This window comes from Diabrotica virgifera, chromosome 7, assembly GCF_917563875.1.
Source record: "Diabrotica virgifera virgifera chromosome 7, PGI_DIABVI_V3a".
NCBI classification, from domain to species: domain Eukaryota; kingdom Metazoa; phylum Arthropoda; class Insecta; order Coleoptera; family Chrysomelidae; genus Diabrotica; species Diabrotica virgifera.
The window spans coordinates 230,370,387-230,392,030 of NC_065449.1; the positions used below are offsets into that span (position 1 = coordinate 230,370,387).

At 33.1% G+C, this 21,644-nt stretch overlaps 1 protein-coding gene across 2 annotated transcripts in view; it reads left to right on the forward strand.

Annotated features, from left to right (window-relative positions):
• Positions 1-21,644, forward strand: part of LOC114344080 (nucleoprotein TPR) — a 77,946-nt gene that overhangs the window by 47,282 nt on the left and 9,020 nt on the right. The window contains exons 8-13 of one of the 2 annotated variants that reach the window (XM_028294935.2): positions 1,273-1,671; positions 6,882-7,070; positions 8,538-8,721; positions 13,751-14,104; positions 14,159-14,254; positions 20,501-20,661. In XM_028294935.2, the coding sequence (XP_028150736.1) occupies positions 1,273-1,671; positions 6,882-7,070; positions 8,538-8,721; positions 13,751-14,104; positions 14,159-14,254; positions 20,501-20,661 (1,383 nt within the window). The remainder of the gene's footprint in view (positions 1-1,272; positions 1,672-6,881; positions 7,071-8,537; positions 8,722-13,750; positions 14,105-14,158; positions 14,255-20,500; positions 20,662-21,644) is intronic. The other variant, XM_028294943.2, reaches the window with a different exon arrangement.

Below are 21,644 nucleotides of genomic sequence, written 5' to 3' on the forward strand. Positions count from 1 at the left end.
GCATCACACGTTCCAAGGCCACAGCGAAAACCGAATTGAGTACTTGAAATTCTTTCCTCAATTTTTCTATATGTTCTTTGATGAATTATTCTGAGAAAAGTTTTCAATACATGACTCATTAGGCTGATGGTGCGATAGTCACTGCATTTTGTGGCTCTGTGTTTTTTTGGTGGTACAACAAATGAGGATTTAAGCCAATCTTTAGGAATTTTTCCGCTTTCGTAGATAAAGTTGAATGATTTCGTAAGTATCTTAATGCCCTCGAGACCTAAAAGCTTTAGTGTTTCTACGTAAATTCCATCTGGTACGATCGCCTTGTCATTTTTGGCGTTCTTTATCGAGTATTACACTTCTTCCTTAGTTATTGGAGGACCGCTTATGTCATTTAGCGTTTCTAGTTCACTTCTTTCATCGTCGAATAATTCCTTATTATAATTTTTCCATTTTTATCTTCCTCTTGCACCAGGCTATGTACTTTTCTCAGTATCTTTCTCTTAAATATCTTGAGTTGGATAATATCTTTTTTGCCATTACGTAGGTTTCACAACCATATAGCCCATATATGCCCTCCATATAGGTTACTAGGGGTCTAATTAATGTTCTGTGGATAGTCATTTTTGTTATTTTGTGTAATAATTTCGATGTCATCAATCTTTTTATTAATTTCTGGTCCCAGATACAGTTGAGTCCGCGAATCTTTATTCGTGCGTCATTTAAAGCATACAAAATAAGTTGATAATAAGTCGGAAATTGAAATTTACTAAACGCAACAGCAAGTCACTTAAAATTTCCGACTTATCATCGACTTATTTCATATGCTTTAAATGATGATGCATGGGTAAAGATTCGTTGACTCAACTGTAAGTGAAGTCATCTACACATTTAATGGTATAGTTTTCTATTGCGATATTATTTTCATTTTCAGGTGTTCTTTTGACAGTCTTGTACTTTGTTTTTGTTTTTTATTTTTCATGCTTCAGGATTAATTTCCTTGAACGCTTCCATTAGTTGTTGCTTGGTCATACTAATGATAGCTACATCATCTGCATACGTAGTAATTTGTACTATTTTGGTATTTATATGGCTGGTTACGTTGGTTTTCTGATAACTGCCTCAAGAACTAGGTTGAACAGCATGGTTGATAGTGAGAGTAAAGAAAACTTATCTACAATATTTTAATCTAATTGTGTGAAATTTTTGTTTTTTTACAATTTATTTTTTATAAATTTTTGTGCAATCTCTTTCTACATGTCACAAGTGAAATAATTCCAGGTGCACACAACAGGATCCAGTTCAATCGAAGCCCTTTCTAGCAGCCCCACTAGCTCTCACACAGAATACGTTCCTGCCACTAGTTCTGCTAGTCCTGCAATGTTGGGTCCTCGCCAAGTCGCCGTACCTCCCACCCAATCGTCTCAAGATACAGAAGATGACGAGAGTAGTATGCAGGTCCAGGCAGCTCCACAAACCCAAGCCGTTGCTCTTGTACTACCAAGAGTTGAACCACCTAGCAGTGGACCAACTCAGGAACAGGGTACGAGCAGTAGCAGCTCGAACACTGTGACGACGACACAGGCTGGGCATAAAAGACAGCGAGAAGCTGATATGGATAGTAGTCAATCCGATGAGCAAAATAAGACGCAACAACAAACTAAGAGGACGAGGATCCAGGTGAGTAAAACTAAAGTTTTGATTTAGACTCTTAGTCGAGGAAATGAAGCATTTTGGCTCGCAATTTTTTCATCCTGCATGGATTTACTTGCAGTTTTCACAGAAGGAAGGGAATAGTCCAAGGATCATTTTCTGTATCATGCCGCTGCACGCTAAAACCTTGGGGGTGGTTGCCACCCCATCTCGGGGGTTGGGAATTTTTTATTAAATTTTAACCATGTAAATCGATGTAAAACGTAATTTTAAGAAAAAAAATGTTTTTTTTCGTAAAACTAATATTTTTCGAGGTATTCGCGATTGAAAGTAACAGTTTTTCGACGAAAAAATCCACTTTTTTAGAGGGTTTTTTTTTAGAATAACTCGAAAAATATGCACTTAATCAAAAAAACTGTAGCTATCGAAATTGTGTCTTTTAGAAACACAAACCAAATTCTTTTTCTATTTTACGACCAATACAAACCGAGATATGGCATGCTAAAGGTTAGTTTTTTTCGTCAAATGTATAATTTGAAATCCAAATAATGGGAAAACTTTGCATTTTTCGAGGAAAACTTAGATAATCTTTTTTTAAGGATACAATTAGACCTTTCAAAAAAAAATAATAAAAAGTTTCTAACATAAAAATAGAGTTACTTATGATCAAAAAAAGATTGGTACCTGCTTTTCTTTATGAAAAAAATCAGTGAAAACAACCCCCTAACTACCCTCCTAATTAAAAATTGGTCTTCACCTTTCTGTAATTCCTTTTATATTTGTTGTATTATCAATACGCCCAAGAAATTTGACCCATTTAAAAGACCTAATTTTAGAAAAATTGGAGTTTAAAGAAAAATTGATTTTTTGCAATTTCGTATTTTTCATCACTTTCTTCAAAATATCTCCGAAAATACTGGAGATACGAAAAAATGATAAACTACTAAATTGTAGCTTATTTCATAACTAAAATTTCCTTATGAATATATTTTCATTACAGTAAATAGTTAGCGAGATATAATTGTTTAAAACCTCTATTTACGAGCAAACATCCCTTTATCGAGCCCTTTAAACCCACCCCGATTAAAAACTAAGAGATCTTACGGAATTTAATTTACAAAGTCTTATAGCTCTTCAAAAATCCTACAAAATCATTTTTGAAAAAACTTTTTATCGCCAAAAATAAAGGAGATATGTTTATAAAACGATTTATTTTTTTCGAAAAATTCGAATAGTCTGCTTATATTTATAGTATAATACCACAGTATTACCACATAATAGTATTTTCATAGTATAATACCACAGAACTGGTTCGTATATTAGTCCAGGGCGCATCTGTTTTGAGATGGACGTTGAGAGGTGACTCAAATTTTTTTGCAGAAATTGTTTGAAAACAAATCAAATAATATTTGAGTTATCCTCCCTCTCAAAAAGGCCCGGAACATTGTTTAAATAATCAAAATGTCAAAAAATGAAGGAAAAATTCGATTTTTTTCTTCGTTTTTTGATTATAACTTTAAAAGTATTCATTTCCGAGAAAAGTGGTACTGACATAAAAGTTGCGTAATTAAATTTCCTACAATATAGAATTGATTAAAAATTTAAAAAATAGTCAACCTAGTTGCAAAATAGCAATAATTGCGAAAAAACCATATAAAAACAAGTATTTGCTTTTTACGTTTTTCAACCATTTATGCCACACTTAGGACCTTCATATTTTACCTAGAAAAACTTTATGATACAGTAAAACAATACTGTAAATTTCATTAAGATCGGTTTAATAGATTTTGCAAAATAAATTTTGCAATCCAGCTTTCGCAAAAAAAATTCATTTTTTCAAAATGTTACAGGACTTAAAATAAAACAGATAGCAAGTTGAATTTTTTTTGCTAATAGAAGTGTACTGTACCTTTCATTTGCAATTTGCAAAATTAAAATCGATTAATTACCACGGGGTCAGGAAATTTTTAAATAAACATTAATTTTTGATGCTACGCGCAGGACAGCGGTGTTCGATTCACACAAGTTGATTTCCACCAAAATTTCTTCCAATCTTTATCTAATATATTATTCTCTTACTCTATATTTTGTTATATTTTAATATTTTAATTCCACAAAAATCAAACTAATGTTATTATTGTTTGTGAAATATTTTTTAAACAATTGCATATGTTTAAAAATAATAAACTTTTATTCTCTAAGTTAAAATATATGAACAAAGAAAGTTTTTGCTAATAAAAGTGTTATTTAAAAGGATAGAGTATGTGTTTTTATTTTGCAATAAACAAATTTATTTATTTATATAGAAATGTAATAAAAATTAAAATGTATCAATCATTATCAAATGTCATTGGAATGTCCGATCAGAGCAAACTATCCGGCGCCCTGCGCGTAGCACTAATAATTAATGTTTATTTAAAAAAATTCCTGACGCCGTGGTGTTAATCGATTTTAATCTTGCAAAATTGCAAATGGAAGGTACAGTACACTTATATATGCAAAAAAAATTCAACTTGCTATCTGCTTTATTTTCAGTCCTGTAACATTTTGAAAAAATGAATTTTTTTTGCGAAAGCTGGATTGCAAAATTTATTTTGCAAAATCTATTAAACCGATCTTAATGAAATTTACGGTGTTATTTTACTGTATCACAAAGTTTTTCTGGGTGAAATATGAAGGTCCTAAGTGTAGCATAAATGGTTGAAAAACGTAAAATGCGAATACCTGTTTTTGTATGGTTTTTTCGCAATTATGGCTATTTTGCAACAAGGGTGACTATTTTTTAAATTTTTAACCAATTCTATATTGTAGGAAATTTAATTACACAACTTTTATGTCAGTACAACTTTTCTTGGAAATGAATACTTTTAAAGTTATAATCAAAAAACGAAGAAAAAAATCGAATTTTTCCTTAATTTTTTGACATTTTGATTATTTAAACAATGTTCCGGAACTTTTTGAGAGGGAGGATAACTCAAATATTATTATTTGATTTATTTTCAAGCAATTTCTGCAAAAAAATTTGAGTCACCTCTCAACGTCCAAATGTACTAATATTTTTACAGATGCGCCCTGGTCTATATTGGAAAATGACTAAAACACTATTTGTATTTGCATTTGTACATATTTGTAAATTCGTATTTTTGTGTAAATAAATGTTTCTGTAATTCTTTAATTCTACTTTTTTTTCTGTATAGATCTATTAAATTATCTATCTACTTATAAAAATTGCAATGTTATTAAGGGTGGTTTTTAAGGGTTGAAATATATTATATCCTTTAGCATACAACAATAAATAAATAAATAGTTTATACCAATTACAATAATTACAATCATTAAATATTTCATGTTTAACAGTTTTAGAACTCAATAACAATTACATACAATTTACACAAGACAAATAAATAGAATAAATACCTAAATGACAGTTCACAGTGACAGCCTACATTGTATTTTAAAAAGATTTTTTCAGCTTTTTTCGAAAACTATTCAGAGAGCTAGAAAAAAGTCTACATCTAAACCATTTCCAGATTGACACATTCGTCTTATAGGTCTATTTAGACAATAGTTTGTTGGAATTCTAAGTGAAAAACGTCCTTAGATCTTGTGCACCTTTGAGGAATGCTAAGACCTATTCTCTGCAAAATTTGAGGCGAATCTATCATTCCGTTTACAATCTTGAAAAGAAAAACCAAATCTAGCATTAAACGACGATTTTCTAATGTTGGTATATTAAGTAATTTTAAAATGTCACAATACACTATATTATCTTCTGAAGAAATCCCTAATTGATAGCCTACAAAGCGTAGAAATTTTTTCTGAACCTTCTCAATGCTTTCAATATGACATTTATATAAAGGAGACCAAGTAGTACTGGAATATTCTAGAACTGATCTAACCATAGAACAATACACACTTTTAAAACAATCCACATTATTGAATTCTGACAAGGTTCTTTTCAAAAATCCCAAGTAATTTAAAAGCTTTATTACAAATAAAATTATAGTGATTTTTGAAACATAAAGTGGGATCAAAAAATACACCTAAATCTTTGAAAGTGTTTGTTGGTTCCAGAAATATATTATTTATAGAGTAATTAAAACAGATAGGTTGTGAGTTTCTAAAAAAGCGCATTATTTTACATTTATCGATATTAAGTGAAAGGTCATTCTTTGTACACAATTGTGACAAATTGTTTACATCTTTTTGTACAATCATTTTACAATCATTATTTAACCAATCAAACCCAAATTTTACCCATATGAAAGTTTACAATGTTTGTATATAATTTTTGACAATAAGGGGTAGTTTACACCCCTAAAAATAATCAACGCCCTTGAGAATGAAATAGAATATGAAGTACAGGGTGAGTTGATCTTAATCTCAAATTTTTATGTAAATCGATACAAGCCGAAATAATTATTCTTTTAGGATAAGTCAATTTCTTATATAGGTATAGCTCCAACAAGGGTGGTTGTAAGGGTTAAAATATTATATTATATCTTAAAGCATAAAACAATCATTATGTAACTAATAAAACCAAATGTTGGCAATATTAAAGTTTAAAATGTTATTTTATAATTTTTTACAATTAGGGGTAGTTTTCACCCTTACAAAACCGAAAGCGTACAACGGCTCAATGTTCGCGGTGTGCAAGTACTTGGAAGGGATACGAGAAACGATCGTGCGCGAATAGCGGAGAAATATTGCAGCTTTCTTAAATAATTCATATTGTCAATTGAAATGGTCAAATTGACGTACATTTCAGACCTATTGTCATTGAAGAAGAAAAATTATATATTGCTCCACAATATTGATATGATATGCAATTATTATATAAAGGTAAATTTAATTAATTGTATTTTGCTTGCAGTGCTGCATTTTAATAACTAATTTTATTTACTACATACAATTGTTTACGTTTTAATAACATAACCTGAATCTTATTTTTTCTTCTTATTTTTTTGGACTATCGCCTTGACAATTATCCAGTAACCAGGACTAATATAATTGGCCAATATAATTAAAAGTGCGAATAAAGTTGCAGAGCGTAGAAACCAGGTGTCGCTTTGCCGAACTTGCACGACTCCAATAGAAAATGAACTAGAAACTAGAGGGTGAAATGAGCCTAATCCCAAATTTTTGTACAAATCGATGCTGGACGAAAAAATTGCGAGGTTTTGCCATTTTTTTCGTTTCATTTCCTTTATCTGTTCTATTTATAATTTAATTTACAGCAAGCTGGAACTGTAAGTGATAGTGGTTTAGATGTTGAGTATCAAGTTCCTACAAGCAGTCAAAGGGATCATGATGATGATAATGTGATAGTAGTTGAAAGTGATGAAGAAGGTGCTGCTGATGAAGGCGAAGGTGCTGATGATGAGCAAGATGATCCTGATACTGAGGGATATGATATGGAGGGAATGGTAAGACCATTATTTTGTTTATATAACTTATCTCTCATTATCTGTTAGTTTACAAATTATAATCATTTAAACAATGATACTGTTTATAAAAGATTCCTGTCACTGCAGACCCAAAAGCAAGTTCGAGGCACATGTTCAATGTGCTTTGGAACTCTTCTATTTGACTACATGTTTTATTACGAGGGTGAATGGATATAAAACTAGCCTTTGATAGAAAAAACAAGTTTTTTGGGTTAAATCGATTTATTTCTCAACATTGTCTCCTTTTAGCTCGATATACTTAGTAAGACGATGTTCCAATTTTTTTTATCCCATCCGAATAGTACTTTTGCTCGAGCTCTTCAAAATAGGTCGAAGTTTCAGCGACTACTTCATCGTTTGTTGCTAAACGGCGTTTTCCCGAGCCCTTTTTTAGGTTTGGAAACAGGAAAAGTCACTAGCGGCAAGATCTGGGGAATACAGTGGGTGATCAACCAATTCATAGCCCAATTCGTGTAATTTTGCCATGGCTACAGTCGATCAGTGAACCTGTGCGTTGTCTTGGTGAAAGAGCACTTTTTTGCGTGCCAAACCTGTCTGAATCAATCCAATAATGCTGCGTAGTACTCGCCATTAATTGTTTTTCCTTTTTCCAAGTAGTCGATGGGGATGATGCCATTCCCATCCCAGAAAACAGTCGTCATCACTGTGCTGGCAGAATGTGCACTTTTGTCTTCTTCGGCGGGCCTTCGCCGCGTTTGCGCCACTCTTTCGACTGTTCTTTGGTTTTCGGTGTGTAATAATGCACCCAGGTTTCATCAACGGTGATAAATCGGTGAAAAAATACTTCAGATCGCGCCATATCATCGTCAAAAGAGTCTCCGAAGTGGTCACACGTTTTCTCATTTGGTCGATTGTCAGCAAACGCGACACCCTTTGCGCGGATAGCTTTTTCATGTCCAAATGATGGTGAATGATGTAATGTACGCTTTTGAAGGAAATGTTTAGGGCCTCTATTAACTCGCGGAGCTTGATTCGTCGATCTGCAATATACATCCCATGGACTTTGTTGATCATTTCCGGCGTAGTTACTTCATTTGGCCTCCCGGGACGCTCATCATCAAAAACACTCATATGACCACGAACAAATTCAGCTTTCCAAAATTTTACTGTTGCTAATGAAGGTGCAGCCTCACCATATACTTCGTATAGGTCGGCTTTGATTTGCACATTCGTTTTTCCCTTTTTGTAGAGGAACTTCATCACCGGACAATACTCGATTTTTTCATTTTTCCAAAAAAAAAAAGCTTAAAATTTTGACAGACGTTATGTCATGAATGGCAAATGTCAAAACCGAGAGTAATTCAGTATCAAGTAATGCCATCTATCAAAGGCTTGTTTTAAATCAATCTATCCTTATCACAATAGTCTTGGTTATTTTCTTTATTCACTTTGCTCATAACCATTTTTTTAAATTATTTATCTCAGGAACAGGATAATTATGAAGATGCTGATTGCCAAGATGTGGAAGATGAAGAGGAGGCCGGCAATGAAGTTGAGGTGATAGATGATTCCAGTGAAGTGCCAAATCAAAGTGAGAGAGAAGAAGATAACGTGGAAGAAGAAACTTCAGAACAACCACAGTCTGAAGCAATAAGTAGTGGCACTGATGGTAAGTAAAGGTTTCTTTAAATACTGCATGGTTAATAATTTTTTAGTTTATTTCACTCTTAAATGAGGAAACTTTTTTTAATACTCAGAGACTTGTAGTATGAATTAGTATTCCTAGGGAGGGAGTGAGGATTGATATGGGTAAGAACCAATATTTTAACTGCTAGTTATTATTGCAACACAACACAACAAGTAATATCATAATATTGACGAAAATAAAAGAACTATTATTTTATAATAACTAATCGTGAAGGGCATACTTTTTGATACATTGCATTGAAAGAAGCATACTGGGTGCCTTTAAATTTGCACAGGATTTGAATTTTATAGAAAACACTGTTTCTTTTTCTTTAGATTGTAATTTTGTATTGAATCATAAAGTACATAAAATACAGTTATGTAAGGAATAGCATATCAGATAAACAGCCTCCACAGCTTTGCTGGCACGAGGATAGATTGATATTAAACTAGCCTTTGTTAGATGGCGATGGCGCTACTTGATACCGAATTGCTTTCGGTTTTGGCATTTGCCATTCATGATATGACGTCTGTCAAAATTTTAAAGTTTTAAAAACGATTAGTTTGGTTTTTACAGCCGTCAAAGCAAGCAAATTTTGTGTTTTCAGAGAAATGGAAAAAGTCGAGTATCATTCGGTGATTAACCCTCGTAAGGCGGTGCTTAGAGTCTTACGTAAACAACGGTGTGGGGTGCATGTACACCACATCTGTATATCCATTTGGACTTAATTATTATCGTATGAAACATAATTCTACAAAAAAAGTACTCGTTTCTTCTTAAAAAAAATATTATCATCGCAAGACAAACACATGAAATTTTTCACAGAATGAGTAACACAAAGTTTTTACACACAATACAGTAGTTATGCCGGGACTTTCGGCCTTTTTTCTCTGACATAAGTAACACAGACCTTGTCCCGTAGCTCTGTTAGCTCCAGGTGGAACATCAGAAACATCCAATTCAGGATACAATGTTTTCATCATTTGCACCCAAAAGTAATTTTTTCAAAAAAGCATGTAAACACAAAGGGTTTTAAATGCTGTAATGGGTGGAATACGTTTAGAATTGAATTTAATACGAATAAAAAAATTGACAAAAATCAAAAAAAATTATTAAGAAAGATAGGTGAGAAAGATTACGAGGGTTAAGTTCCTCCACAAAAAGGGTAAAACGAATGTGCAAATCAAAGCCGACCTGGACGAAGTATATGGTGAGGTTGCACCTTCGTTAGCAACAGTAAAATTTTGGAAACTGAATTTGTTCGTGGTCGTACGAGTGTTTTTGATGATGAGCGTCCCGGGAGGCCAAATGAAGTCACCACGCCGGAAATGATCAACAAAGACCATGCATGATTATGCAGATCGTCGAAAGCTCCGCGAGTTAATAGAGGTCCTAAACATTTGCTACGAACGCGTACACAACATCATTCATCATTATTTGGACAGAATGTAATTTTCACAATTTATTTCAAATCAACACAATATCCAATTCTCGTGGGGTTTTATTGGACTTGATATTTGCTAACGACAGTTCTATTCAAGTTGTAGCTTCTGATGAGGAAATAGTTCCATTAGATAGGCATCATCCTGCCCTGAACATTGCCATAAAAGATTTTCATTGTAGTAATAACTGCTCAACAAACCAGAACATCTCTTACTATTTGGACTTTAATAACACTGATTTTATTGCTTTGAGTGATTACCTTTCTTGTATTAACTGAGATCAAATTCTTGAAAATCAAAGTCTAGATAAAATGTTAAATACATTCTACGAAGTCATGTACTGTGCTTTTGAAATTTTTGTGCCAAAAAAAATAATGTCAACAAAAAAGTTTCCAAAATGGTTCTCGACAGAATAGTCCTGTCGCCAGGGGGGGTACAACGGCCTTCTTAATTCAGATGGACTTACCCAAGTTTTTTTTATGTATTTTGGCCCGTAGAACACGAATTTTTTGGGTAACAGTTGATCCGGATGTCGATAAGATTGTTATAAACAAAGAAGTTGAGGAATTACATAACAGCGATTTCTCGCAAAACAAAACAATTTTTTGTATTTTTTGAGTCATTCTAACCAAAAAATGTTCCTACAAGTTTTTTCGTAGGATGCATAGTTTTCGAGATAAACGCGGTTGAACTTTCAAAAAATCGAAAAATTGCAATTTTTGAAGCCGAATAACCTTTGAATAAATAATAAAATAGCAATTCTGCTTACCGCCTTTAAAAGTTTAAGTCAAATTTATGTTTTGAATATTTGCATTGCTTAAAATTTATTTTTTGATTGTTAAAAAAAGCTATACACACATAGTGTTTCCCGTGCCTAATACATGCGTTTTAATGCATGCTACGTAGAAATAGCCCTGCTTGCACTTTTACCTCCTCTACCTACTCATTCGATTTTAAATGTACTAGGTCATCACATCACTCAAGCACTAGGTGTTTATAGCTTTGTTTTAACAATAAAATAATAAATTTTTAGCAATACAAATAATTAAAACCGATATAATTTGACTTGAACTTTCAAATGCGGTAAGCAGAATTGCTATTTTATTTTTTAATCAAAAGTTATTCGGGTTCAAAAATTGCAATTTTTCGATTTTTTGAAAGTTCAACCGCGTTTATCTCGAAAACTATGCATCCTACGAAAAAATTTGTAGGAAAATTTTTTGGTTAGAATGGCCCAAAAATACAAAAAAATGTTTTCTTTTGCAAGAAATCGCTGTTATGTGATTCCTCAACTTCTTGGTTTATAACAATCTTATCGACATCCGGATCAACTGTTATCCAAAAAATTCGTGTTCTACAGGTCAAAATACATAAAAAAAACTTGGGTAAGTCCATCTGAATACAGGAGGCCGTTGTACCCCCCCTGGCGACAGGACTAGAACTAAAGAAACTAGTCATTGAAAAAAAGTTATCACATTTAAAATTTAAAGTTAGTTCCTTTCTAAATGATTATAATGCATTCTCGAGCCTTAGAAGTAAATGTAAAGCTCTAACAAAAACTTGTCATAATAACTTTATAGAAAAAACTGAGAATTCCATTCATTGTAACATTGAATCGTTTTGGTCATTCATAAATTCAAAACGAACCAGGACAGGTTTACCAAATGAAATGTCTTTGAACAATATCACTTATACAACTCCAAGTGATATTGCAAATGCTTTTGCATTATATTTCTCATCAGTTTATTCTGATAAAGCAATCAGTAAACGTGTTTTACCTCCCACCACCAATATAACGATTAATTCATGTAATATTACAATATCTCAAGTATATGAAAGAATATGAACAGAGGTCCTGGTCCTGACAAAATACCTCCTATAGTTTTAAAGAAATGCAGTTTTATTTTGGCAAGACCATTGTGGAAAATTTTTAATTCTTCTTGGTATACTGGTTACCTTCCTGATCCTTGGAAATTAAGTTTTTTAACGCCAATACATAAAGCTGGTAGTAGATCCGACATTACAAATTACAGACCAATTTCTATATTAAGTACTATTCCTAAGTTATTTGAAAGCTTAGTGTCTGACTACCTCCCAGTATGTTTCAAATTATTTCCAGTAGATGAGCAATATGGTTTTCAGAAACACAAATCATCGGAATTAAATCTTCTTTGCTATTTGGATGCGCTGTCGAGTGCTTTGGAGGGTGGGTATCAAATTGATTTTATTTATACAGACTTATCCAAGGCATTTGACAGGGTAAATCATAACATCCTATTGTCTAAATTAGAAGCTGCTAGAGTAAATGGGAAACTGCTTGAATGGCTGGAAAGCTACCTAATAGGAAGGCGCCAAGCAGTAAGGATCCAGGATTGTCTATCTCAGGATGTAGTTGTCAGTTCTGGCGTCCCTCAGGGTTCACATCTGGGTCCGCTATTATTTATTATATTTATAAATGATATTGCAGATATAAACTGTGATAAGCTTTTGTTTGCGGATGATTTAAAAATCTTTTCGAAAATATCTAGTCCTGACGATTCCGAAAATCTGCAATTTCAATTAAATAAAATACAGGATTGGTGTAAAGAAAATGAAATGGAGCTAAATGTCAAAAGTGTCATAAAATTAGTTTTTATCAAGGTAGAACGTATATTTTGTTTGAATATAAACTTGATAACATACCACTAGATTGTGTTAATACAATAAGAGATCTTGTAATAATGTTTGACAAATCGCTAAAATTCACAGATCATATCGATTCTATTATTTCAAAGGCATTACAGATGCTTGGCTTCATGAAACGAAACTGCTATGATTTTAAAAGTCCCAATACCCTAAAATTGTTATACTGTTCTCTTGTTAGACCTCACTTGGAATACTGTTGTAGTATTTGGTCACCTTACTATAATGTATGCAGAAAAAATTGAAAAAGTTCAAAATAAATTCCTCGTACAAAGTCTTTTTCTAATTTTTCCATGAATTTCATTGATGTAGCGTTGATTTCCCTCTTCAATACACGGCTGGTGGCATAGACCTTCGATTTCTGATAACCCCATAAAAAAGAAATCCAATGATGTTAAATCACACGATTTAGGGGGCCAATTCTGATATCTGAATAATTGAATTGTTTCATTGGCTGTATGGTATGTGCCACTGTCTTGTTGAAACCACATGTAGTCCACAATAATATCATCCAATTTTGACAAAAAGAACTCTGTTGTCGTGTTACAGTATCGAGTATCAGTACAGTCACTGCTGGACAAGGCTCTTAGTATGGGCCAAACTCTTAGTATGTAGTCCAATGATGCCCAAAACTCGTACCAAACAATGACACTCACGTGTGTTTTCAGAACTCCAAATGAGGCAATTTTAAGGATTAACAAAGCTATCAGGGTGAAAATCTGCTTTATTGCTTAGGATGATTTTGCTAAAAAAATCAGGATCCACTTGTTGATGTTCAATAAAACATTCAACAAACTCTCCTTTTGAAATTATAAACATGTTTACTGTCTTTGTGCATAAAACTACAAAATACAGATTACCAAAGTACTTACTGTTTTCTTGATCAGGCACGAGCAGCAGCGGTGTCACAATATCTCAAGTTTCCACATCCGTCTCAATGACTGTACCATCTTTTTCTCGTACGAGGCCCGTAGCTCCTCTGCCGTCCAGACATTCTCATTTACTTCTTCATCAACACGGTCTAGAAGACGTAGGAGATGATGGCATCGTCCCATCAACGCCAACTCTATACGTCCCTCGGCGGTCGGATGGTTTCGGCGAAGCAGTCAGTTCTCCTCACGTGCCTACCAGCGGAAGGTTCACTTTTAACGAGTCTCTTCCGACAAATATAGCCGGATCCAGCAGTGTAGAGCACGTGCCCGAACAGACGCTTATGGAGCCCGGCAGCTTGGATGAGACTAGTATGACAAACACTTGTGGATGTTAAATTTTTAATAACATTTAATTTGTTACAGGTACCGGAAGGAGCGTACCCACGACACCGCTACAGTCTTCTCCACAAGAAGGAATTCCCGGTAGTGAAGAGCAAGGTACTAGCCAACAGTCAGATGGTAAGTTCGTAAAGTAGTTTGATGATTTCATTTACAGGATTTTATCAACATCTTACCACGCAGTCGTCATGTACTGTATTTGAATTAGGTGATACCTACTAATATTCCTTATGTTCAGTATGTTCTTGAAAATGCTCCTACACATTCATTTTATAATTTTGTTGGGTTTAAGATATGATGATGCACGTCATAGATTTAGTGACAGCATAACATACAACATACCGGTACAAACTTCGGCAAACAAATTCAACAAATTTTTCCTCATATTAGTTTTTTCGCTACCGTCAAGTTTGGTTGGCAGGCAAAGGAAAGCGCTGTTGCCAAATAAAGAACATAAATATATTAACCACAGCAACTACCGGATACACTGTTTCTCTTTGTCTTGAAGAGTGTGAAACAAAGATAACAAACTATACCCTATTCCACGAACATACGCCTGTTTTGGATTACTTCGACAATGAATATTTTACTGTGCAAAATAAGCAAAACGAAAGTAAATTGCAAATTACATTGTTGTTTATTGGAATAATTATTATCGCCATTTACTTTCGTACTTCTTATGTTGCACAGTAAAATATTCGTTGTTGAAGTAATTGAAAACAGGCGTATGTTTGTGGAATGGCCCATATCTGTAATCCAGTGTTGCCGATGTCACGATATGAAATTATGTTAAGCGGTTGCTAAAATTATCAGATTTTGCCAAAAATTATGTTAAAATTTTTTATCGCCAACCCCTGCCGCAAGCCACAGAACTTGGATAAAATTTCAGTAGAATTGCTCCTAATTTTTCGGTAGAAATCGTCAAATTTCGGTTGATTTTATTTTTTACTTCTTTTGCTATCACATTGCAAAAAAAAATGATACTTTATTATACTTCTATTATAGGTACAAGTATTCAAAAATAAACTACCTTCGTCATAATATGATGATCAATAATCATCATTCATCATAAAAATCACTCAAAGTTCAAAATCGGTTTACGTTAAAAAATGTATTTTCTCGGCTTTTTATAAAGCAATTGTCTTCATTTTTTTTAATCCATAAGTTACTTAGTTTGATATTAATGATATTTTTTATATGAAAACCACAATCCTCAATAGTATTCACTATTCAGGTAGGTACATTAGTCCCAAAATCAAATATAAAAGGACAAAGGTGGTCATAAAATTGATATCTGTATCTGCTGAACATGTGTCGCAAGTCGCAAGCTAATGTGTCGCAAGTCGCAAGCTAGTAAATGCAAATGCAAACAAATTGAAGAATTCTTGAAAATGTACTAAACTCTATTGCCAAATCTATCCGGATAAAATTATGTTAAAATTATCAATTATGTTAAAAAAATATTTATTATCAGAATGCCATAAAAATTATGTTCAAATCTGATAATTATGTACAAATCGGCAACCCTGCTGTAATCTGTAAAATAAGTGTCAAAGTCATGTTCTCGTATAGAAGGTTATGTAAGATTTTTGTTTGTTTATTTTTTTCCTCTTCTGTTATGGACTTTGGGAGCTGTGCCCATTTAGTGTTGTTCTGAAGCTATTTCCTTGTGGCATTTTTATGATTAACTCGCAAGGTTCCATCCTTGGGCCTTTACTTGGTATGTTCTTAAATGACATCACCGATTATATAAAATTGGCCAAGTTTCTTCTATTTGCAGACGATTTAAAATTATTTCTTACAATAAAAAACGAACATGACTGTATTAATTTACAACAAGATATTCGAGGTATATCCACATTCTGTAAAAATAATGATTTGAACTTAAATGAGTCAAAATGTAAACTATTAACTTTTTATAGAAAGCGAGAAATCATAAGAACAGATTATTTTATTAACGAACTAAAACTTGAAAGGTTAACAAAAATCAGAGATCTAGGGGTGTTATTCACTAGCAACTTCTCCTTTAATGAGCACATTCTCAAACTAACTAATGATTGCTATAGACAGTTAGGCTTTATCCTAAGATCCAGTAAAGAATTTTATTGTGACACTACAATTAAGCTTTTTAATGCATATGTGAGGTCAAAACTCAAATATTGTTGTACCATATGGAGTCCCTCCACCATATCACATGGTGATATGATAGAGGATTCAGAAGAAATTTTTGAGGTCTTTATATCTGAGGAAATTTGGGATTTATCCTTTTAAGGTTTCCTATAACTTTCAGAGAATGCTTTTTGACACTCTGTTATTGAGCGAAAGACGTAGAGATGCCCAAATCATTTTCATATTTAATATAGTTTATCAAATCATAGATTCTCCTACGATTCTTTCATTTACAAATTTTAATGTACCAAACCAAAGACTTAGATGTAGACACACTTTATTTAAAGTAACTCCAGAATATGCAAACTCCCCCATGGCAAACTGCTTAATGGCAATGAACGATTTTATCGTGAGTGAAGACCTTGACCTATATAATATGAAAAAGAGTTCTATGCTACATAAACTGTGATACCCTTATTTATTGTTTTAACGTGTATTTATTTTATTGTATTGTATAAATTATTGTATGTTCTTATTACCTTGTATTGACTAACTGTGCATTTATAATTGGCGTCATTGCTGTAAATGTGCAGTATAAATAAATAAATAAATATTTGGATGGGAAATAAGCCACAATTAAATTGAAAAAATAATTTTATTAATGTTTCGAAGCCCAAATCAAGTTTTGTTGTCAAAAAAAATACAAAATACTAGTATTTTTGCAGTATTTTTAGAAAAAATAATTTTATTAACGTTTCGAAGCCCAAATCGGGTTTCGTTGTCAAAATACAAAATACTAGTATTTTGTATTTTGACAACGAAACCTGATTTGGGCTTCGAAACGTTAATAAAATTATTTTTTCAATTTAATTGTGGCTTATTTCCCATCTAAATAGTGCCCATTTAGCTACCAACATTTCTTAAAATTAACGCCTAACTAAACTTACCATACAACAAAACTATTCTATCAATCAAGGATGGGAAGGGAAAGTGAAGTTGGTTAAAAAATAAACTGTCGTTAAAATATAAACTAAATAAATAAAATATAACTTGAAAACAATAATTTGACATTTTAACCTCCAATATTATGACAGACGTATTTACCATTTACAATCTCACCAAATATAATAATGACGTCATATAAACTCGTCATTAATTATAGCCAATGAAATGCTCGCTGTAAGGAATGGCATGTCAAAAAAATCTGATTATTCGGTATACGTATATTTTTTTAAATTTAGAATATGGCAACTAGGGGAAAATTACGTGCATTCATTATTGTTTGACTTTTCCTCTAGATCCATTTTTGATAGAATTTCACACCTCCCCGCTAATCTGAATATTAATGACCCTCTTAGTTACATTGTCATAGTATACACAAGTTCTTCTTAACGTGCCTTTGGCAATTCATCATCATCATTGGCTCGACAGCCCTTTCTGGGTCTTGGCCTGTTCCAGGATTCTTCTCCACTCTTATCTGTTTCGTGCTTTTTTTCTCCAGTTTTTTATTTTTAAGGTTTTTATATCATTTTCTATTTGTTCTAAATATCTCAGCTTCGGTCTTCCTCTTGTTCTTTTTCCTACTGGCATCTGTTTGAATATTTTGTTTGGTATTTCGCCTTCTTCCATTCTTTCTACATGTCCCATCCAACGCAGCTGTCCTATTTTAATGAATGTTATGATATCCGGATCCTGGTATATTTCGTATACTTCAAAGTTGTACCTTCTTCGCCAAATTCCATTTTCTTTTGTGCCCTTATATATGTGTCGCAAGATTTTTCTTTCAAAGGTGGCTAGCAATGTTTCCTCTCTTTTAGTGAGTGTCCAGGTTTCTGAGCCGTATGTGAGTACCGGTCTTATTAAGGTTTTGTATATTTGGCATTTTGTTTTCCTTGCGACGTTGTCTGATCTTAGTTGCCGAATTAAGCCATGGTAACTTTTATTGGCAATAAATATTCGCCTCTTCACTTCCTCTGCTACGTTATTATCAGATGTGACTAGGGATCCCAAGTATGTAAAGTTTTTTACCCCCTCAATGTTGTATTCTTCTATTGTTATATTTTGTGACTGCCTTATTTCTGTGTTTTTACTTACCTGCATATATTTTGTTTTGTTCTGGTTGATTTTAAGGTCACTATTTTGTGCAGCTCGTTCTATTTGATTGAATGCCTCTATCATTTCTCTTCTTGATCTTGCGATTATGTCAACATCATCTGCAAATGCTAGTATTTGCACGCTTTTATTAATTATTGTTCCTCTAGTATTGACTGTTGTGTCCCTCATTATTTTCTCGAGTATGATGTTGAACAAAATGCATGATAAAGCGTCTCCCTGGCGTAGTCCCTTTTTCACATCTATTGTTTCCGTTAGTTCGTTTTGTATCCGGATTTTACTTTTCTACTTTTAGAGATTCTTTTATCAGTTCTATTAGTTGTGTTGGTATATTAAATTCTTTCATTGTTTTTATTAAGAATTCTCGGTTTATATTGTCATATGCGCTTTCGAAGTCTATGAAGAGATGATGTGTGTCGATGTTATGCCTTTGGCAATTAACATGGCTATTTTGACTTTGTTTGTGGCAGATCTCAATATACAAGTTAGGTTATGTAATATTTATCTTGAATTCCTTGTATGAGAGTGACTAACTATCCAAAAGTAGAACAGCTGATTCCAGGTGTCGTATTTTTGAAATCAATCAAATTTTTTCGTATACGAGTTAACTCAAATGAAAAATTTCGAAATGTTATATGTATATGAGAAAAATTTGCACTGGCTACACTGCAAATTCGAACACCCAAAATTTAAATTTAAAAAAGAATAATTGACAGTTTTACTGCTTAACCTTGTTTTATGGTGATTTTGTCATCTAAAACAATTCATTTCGTGTAAATTAGCTGAAAGGAGCAAAAAAAGGCCATGAAATGTGGTGGTTCAGTATCGGCCGAACAAAAAAAGTGTTGATCGAATTTATTGAGACACATCCAATTAAGTTCAATGTAAAAATATTGTATACAACATCCATTAAAAACTATCGGCTGAAATCTCATCTGACTACAGGAGCCCCAGTGATAACTGAAAGGACAATTCTGGACCTCGGAGGTAAACTACATGTTGACATGGTGTTATTTTGAACAAGTTGCTTTATTAGTTGGATTATACAAATTGTTTATATATTATCATTAAAATATGGTCATATGGCCTTTCAATTAATTATGAAATATATCAGATTTTTATTATCATCCTAAGTGCTCTCTTCTTCTTCTTCTTAACTCAGGCGAGACTCGTTAGTCTCTCTGGTTTAGTCTCATCTGGCACTTGGTCATAAGACCTTTGTACCAAACGCTGTTCTTCTCCTTAAACTTTAATAAGTCCTGTGGCCTCAACGAATTCCAACAGTTTTCTTATTGGTAGTTTTAGGATCTCTTCTGGTTCAAACCTCATTTGACCAGTGAAGTTCTGCCTTACATCACCTAGCACACTGCAATGACATAGTATGTGTATGGCAGTTTCTTCTTCCATTTCGCACTTTCTGCACCATGGTTCATTCACCTTACCTAGTTTGTATAGGTTATTTCTTAAACGGCAATGTCCAGTCACCATTTCAGTGACCGTTTTGATCTCTCGTTTATTGAGGTTCATCAAACTGTTCTAGATTTTTTTTATCAATATTCTTGATTATTTTTTTAGTCTGGATTTGCCCTTGAGTGGTTCTCCATTTATTTTGATGATTCTTTATCAGCCATTTCTGAACCTCGTTTTTCATAGCATCTTTAGTGATGCCACAGAAAGGTTCTGGGCCTTCAAAAGTTTTTCTCGAGCCTTGTTTCGCTAACATATCTGCTCGTTCGTTCCCATGCACCCCTTCATGACCCGGCACCCATATTAAAGACACTTTATTGTCTTTTGCCAGGTTATTGAGGAGATCTTTGCAGTCCTAAGTGCTCTAAACTTTGTTGCAAAAACAGACTAAATGGTTTAGATCCATTCAAGTTGTCATATATGAAAAAATTAGTACACAAAGTATTCGAAAATGCAAGACACTGGATTTCGAGTGATTTTCTTCTAACTTAGTAAGCGAAATATACTCAAATGAATTCTAAAATGCAGAAATACGGTCCCTGGACCTGCTCTAATTTACAATTCTTTATGGGTCTTTATTACATGCATAGGCATTTTAGCTGTGTTTGGAATCATGTATTTATGTAATTTAAAATAGATTTATTGAACATATTTCAAGGGTACTATTTTTTGTTCCAGCTGAAACCCCATCGATTGTAATAAGTGGCGAAGTTGACGATAATGAAACCATAGGTGAAAGTAGTTCGGGCGATATGGGTCCCCCAGCTGTAGCTGGCACCTCATCAGAAGGCGCCCAGCAGCACGAACAAGCCGAAGAAATGCTCGAAGGTGACGATGGTGTAAGTGTGATTGATTAAGAGAAACTTTCTTAGTAATTGATTTTCAAATGTGATGCTATTTTTGTGTTTATTGTTAGTATGTAAGCAAAACTATTCAAATATTCTTAATACACTAAAAGTAATGGGAAAATCTCCAGAAAAATGACCACCAGTCAAAAATTGGTTGTAAAATTTTGAATTGTGTTTTGTAAATTTTTAAAGATTTAATCGTTTAAAAAGTATTTTGATATTAAATTTTCTTAAATATATAGAAATTTTTATTTTAACTTTCACCTCTAAAAAATCCTATAGTGAAAGATCGATGGATCTTCGAAAAATTTTTGTGCTGGTGGAATAAGATATTTAGTAAGCAGAACAAAAATTCTTGATTTTCTACATATTTTTATCCCAAAAGTCAAGCATGAAGTAAGTTTGATAAAAAATATAGACTTTTTGATTTTTAATTCAAAATTATAAGTATTTGATTAATTTATAAAAATATTGATGGCCAATTATAATCAAAATTACACTTACAGAAAGTCGTCCATTATCTATTGTCTAATTCCAGATATGCGTTGTTGAGGCCATGTGTTCATATTCATATCTTGCAATTTAGACACATATAATTAGATTATTATATCATCTTACTGATCACTCATCTTGATGGTGTTATAGAAGAATATGGAAAATATCATAGACACAACATTTAACAAACACGAGAACATTAAGAAAGACGAAAAAGGAAAAAGAAATACTCAACACCGTGAAGGAAAGAAAAATGAGCTACTTTATGAGTTGATGCGATTGGTTATACAAGGGAGAGTGGAAGGGAAAAGAGGACCGGGGAGACAATGCACGTTCTGATTGAAAAGTTAATACAGTGGAGTGGAAAAATACTCTTCAGAACCACTGCAGACAGAGTAAAACAGGCCATGATGATCGCCAATGTCCTTAAAGGATGAGACACGGGTAAAAGAAGACTGATCACTGTTATTCATTGATCA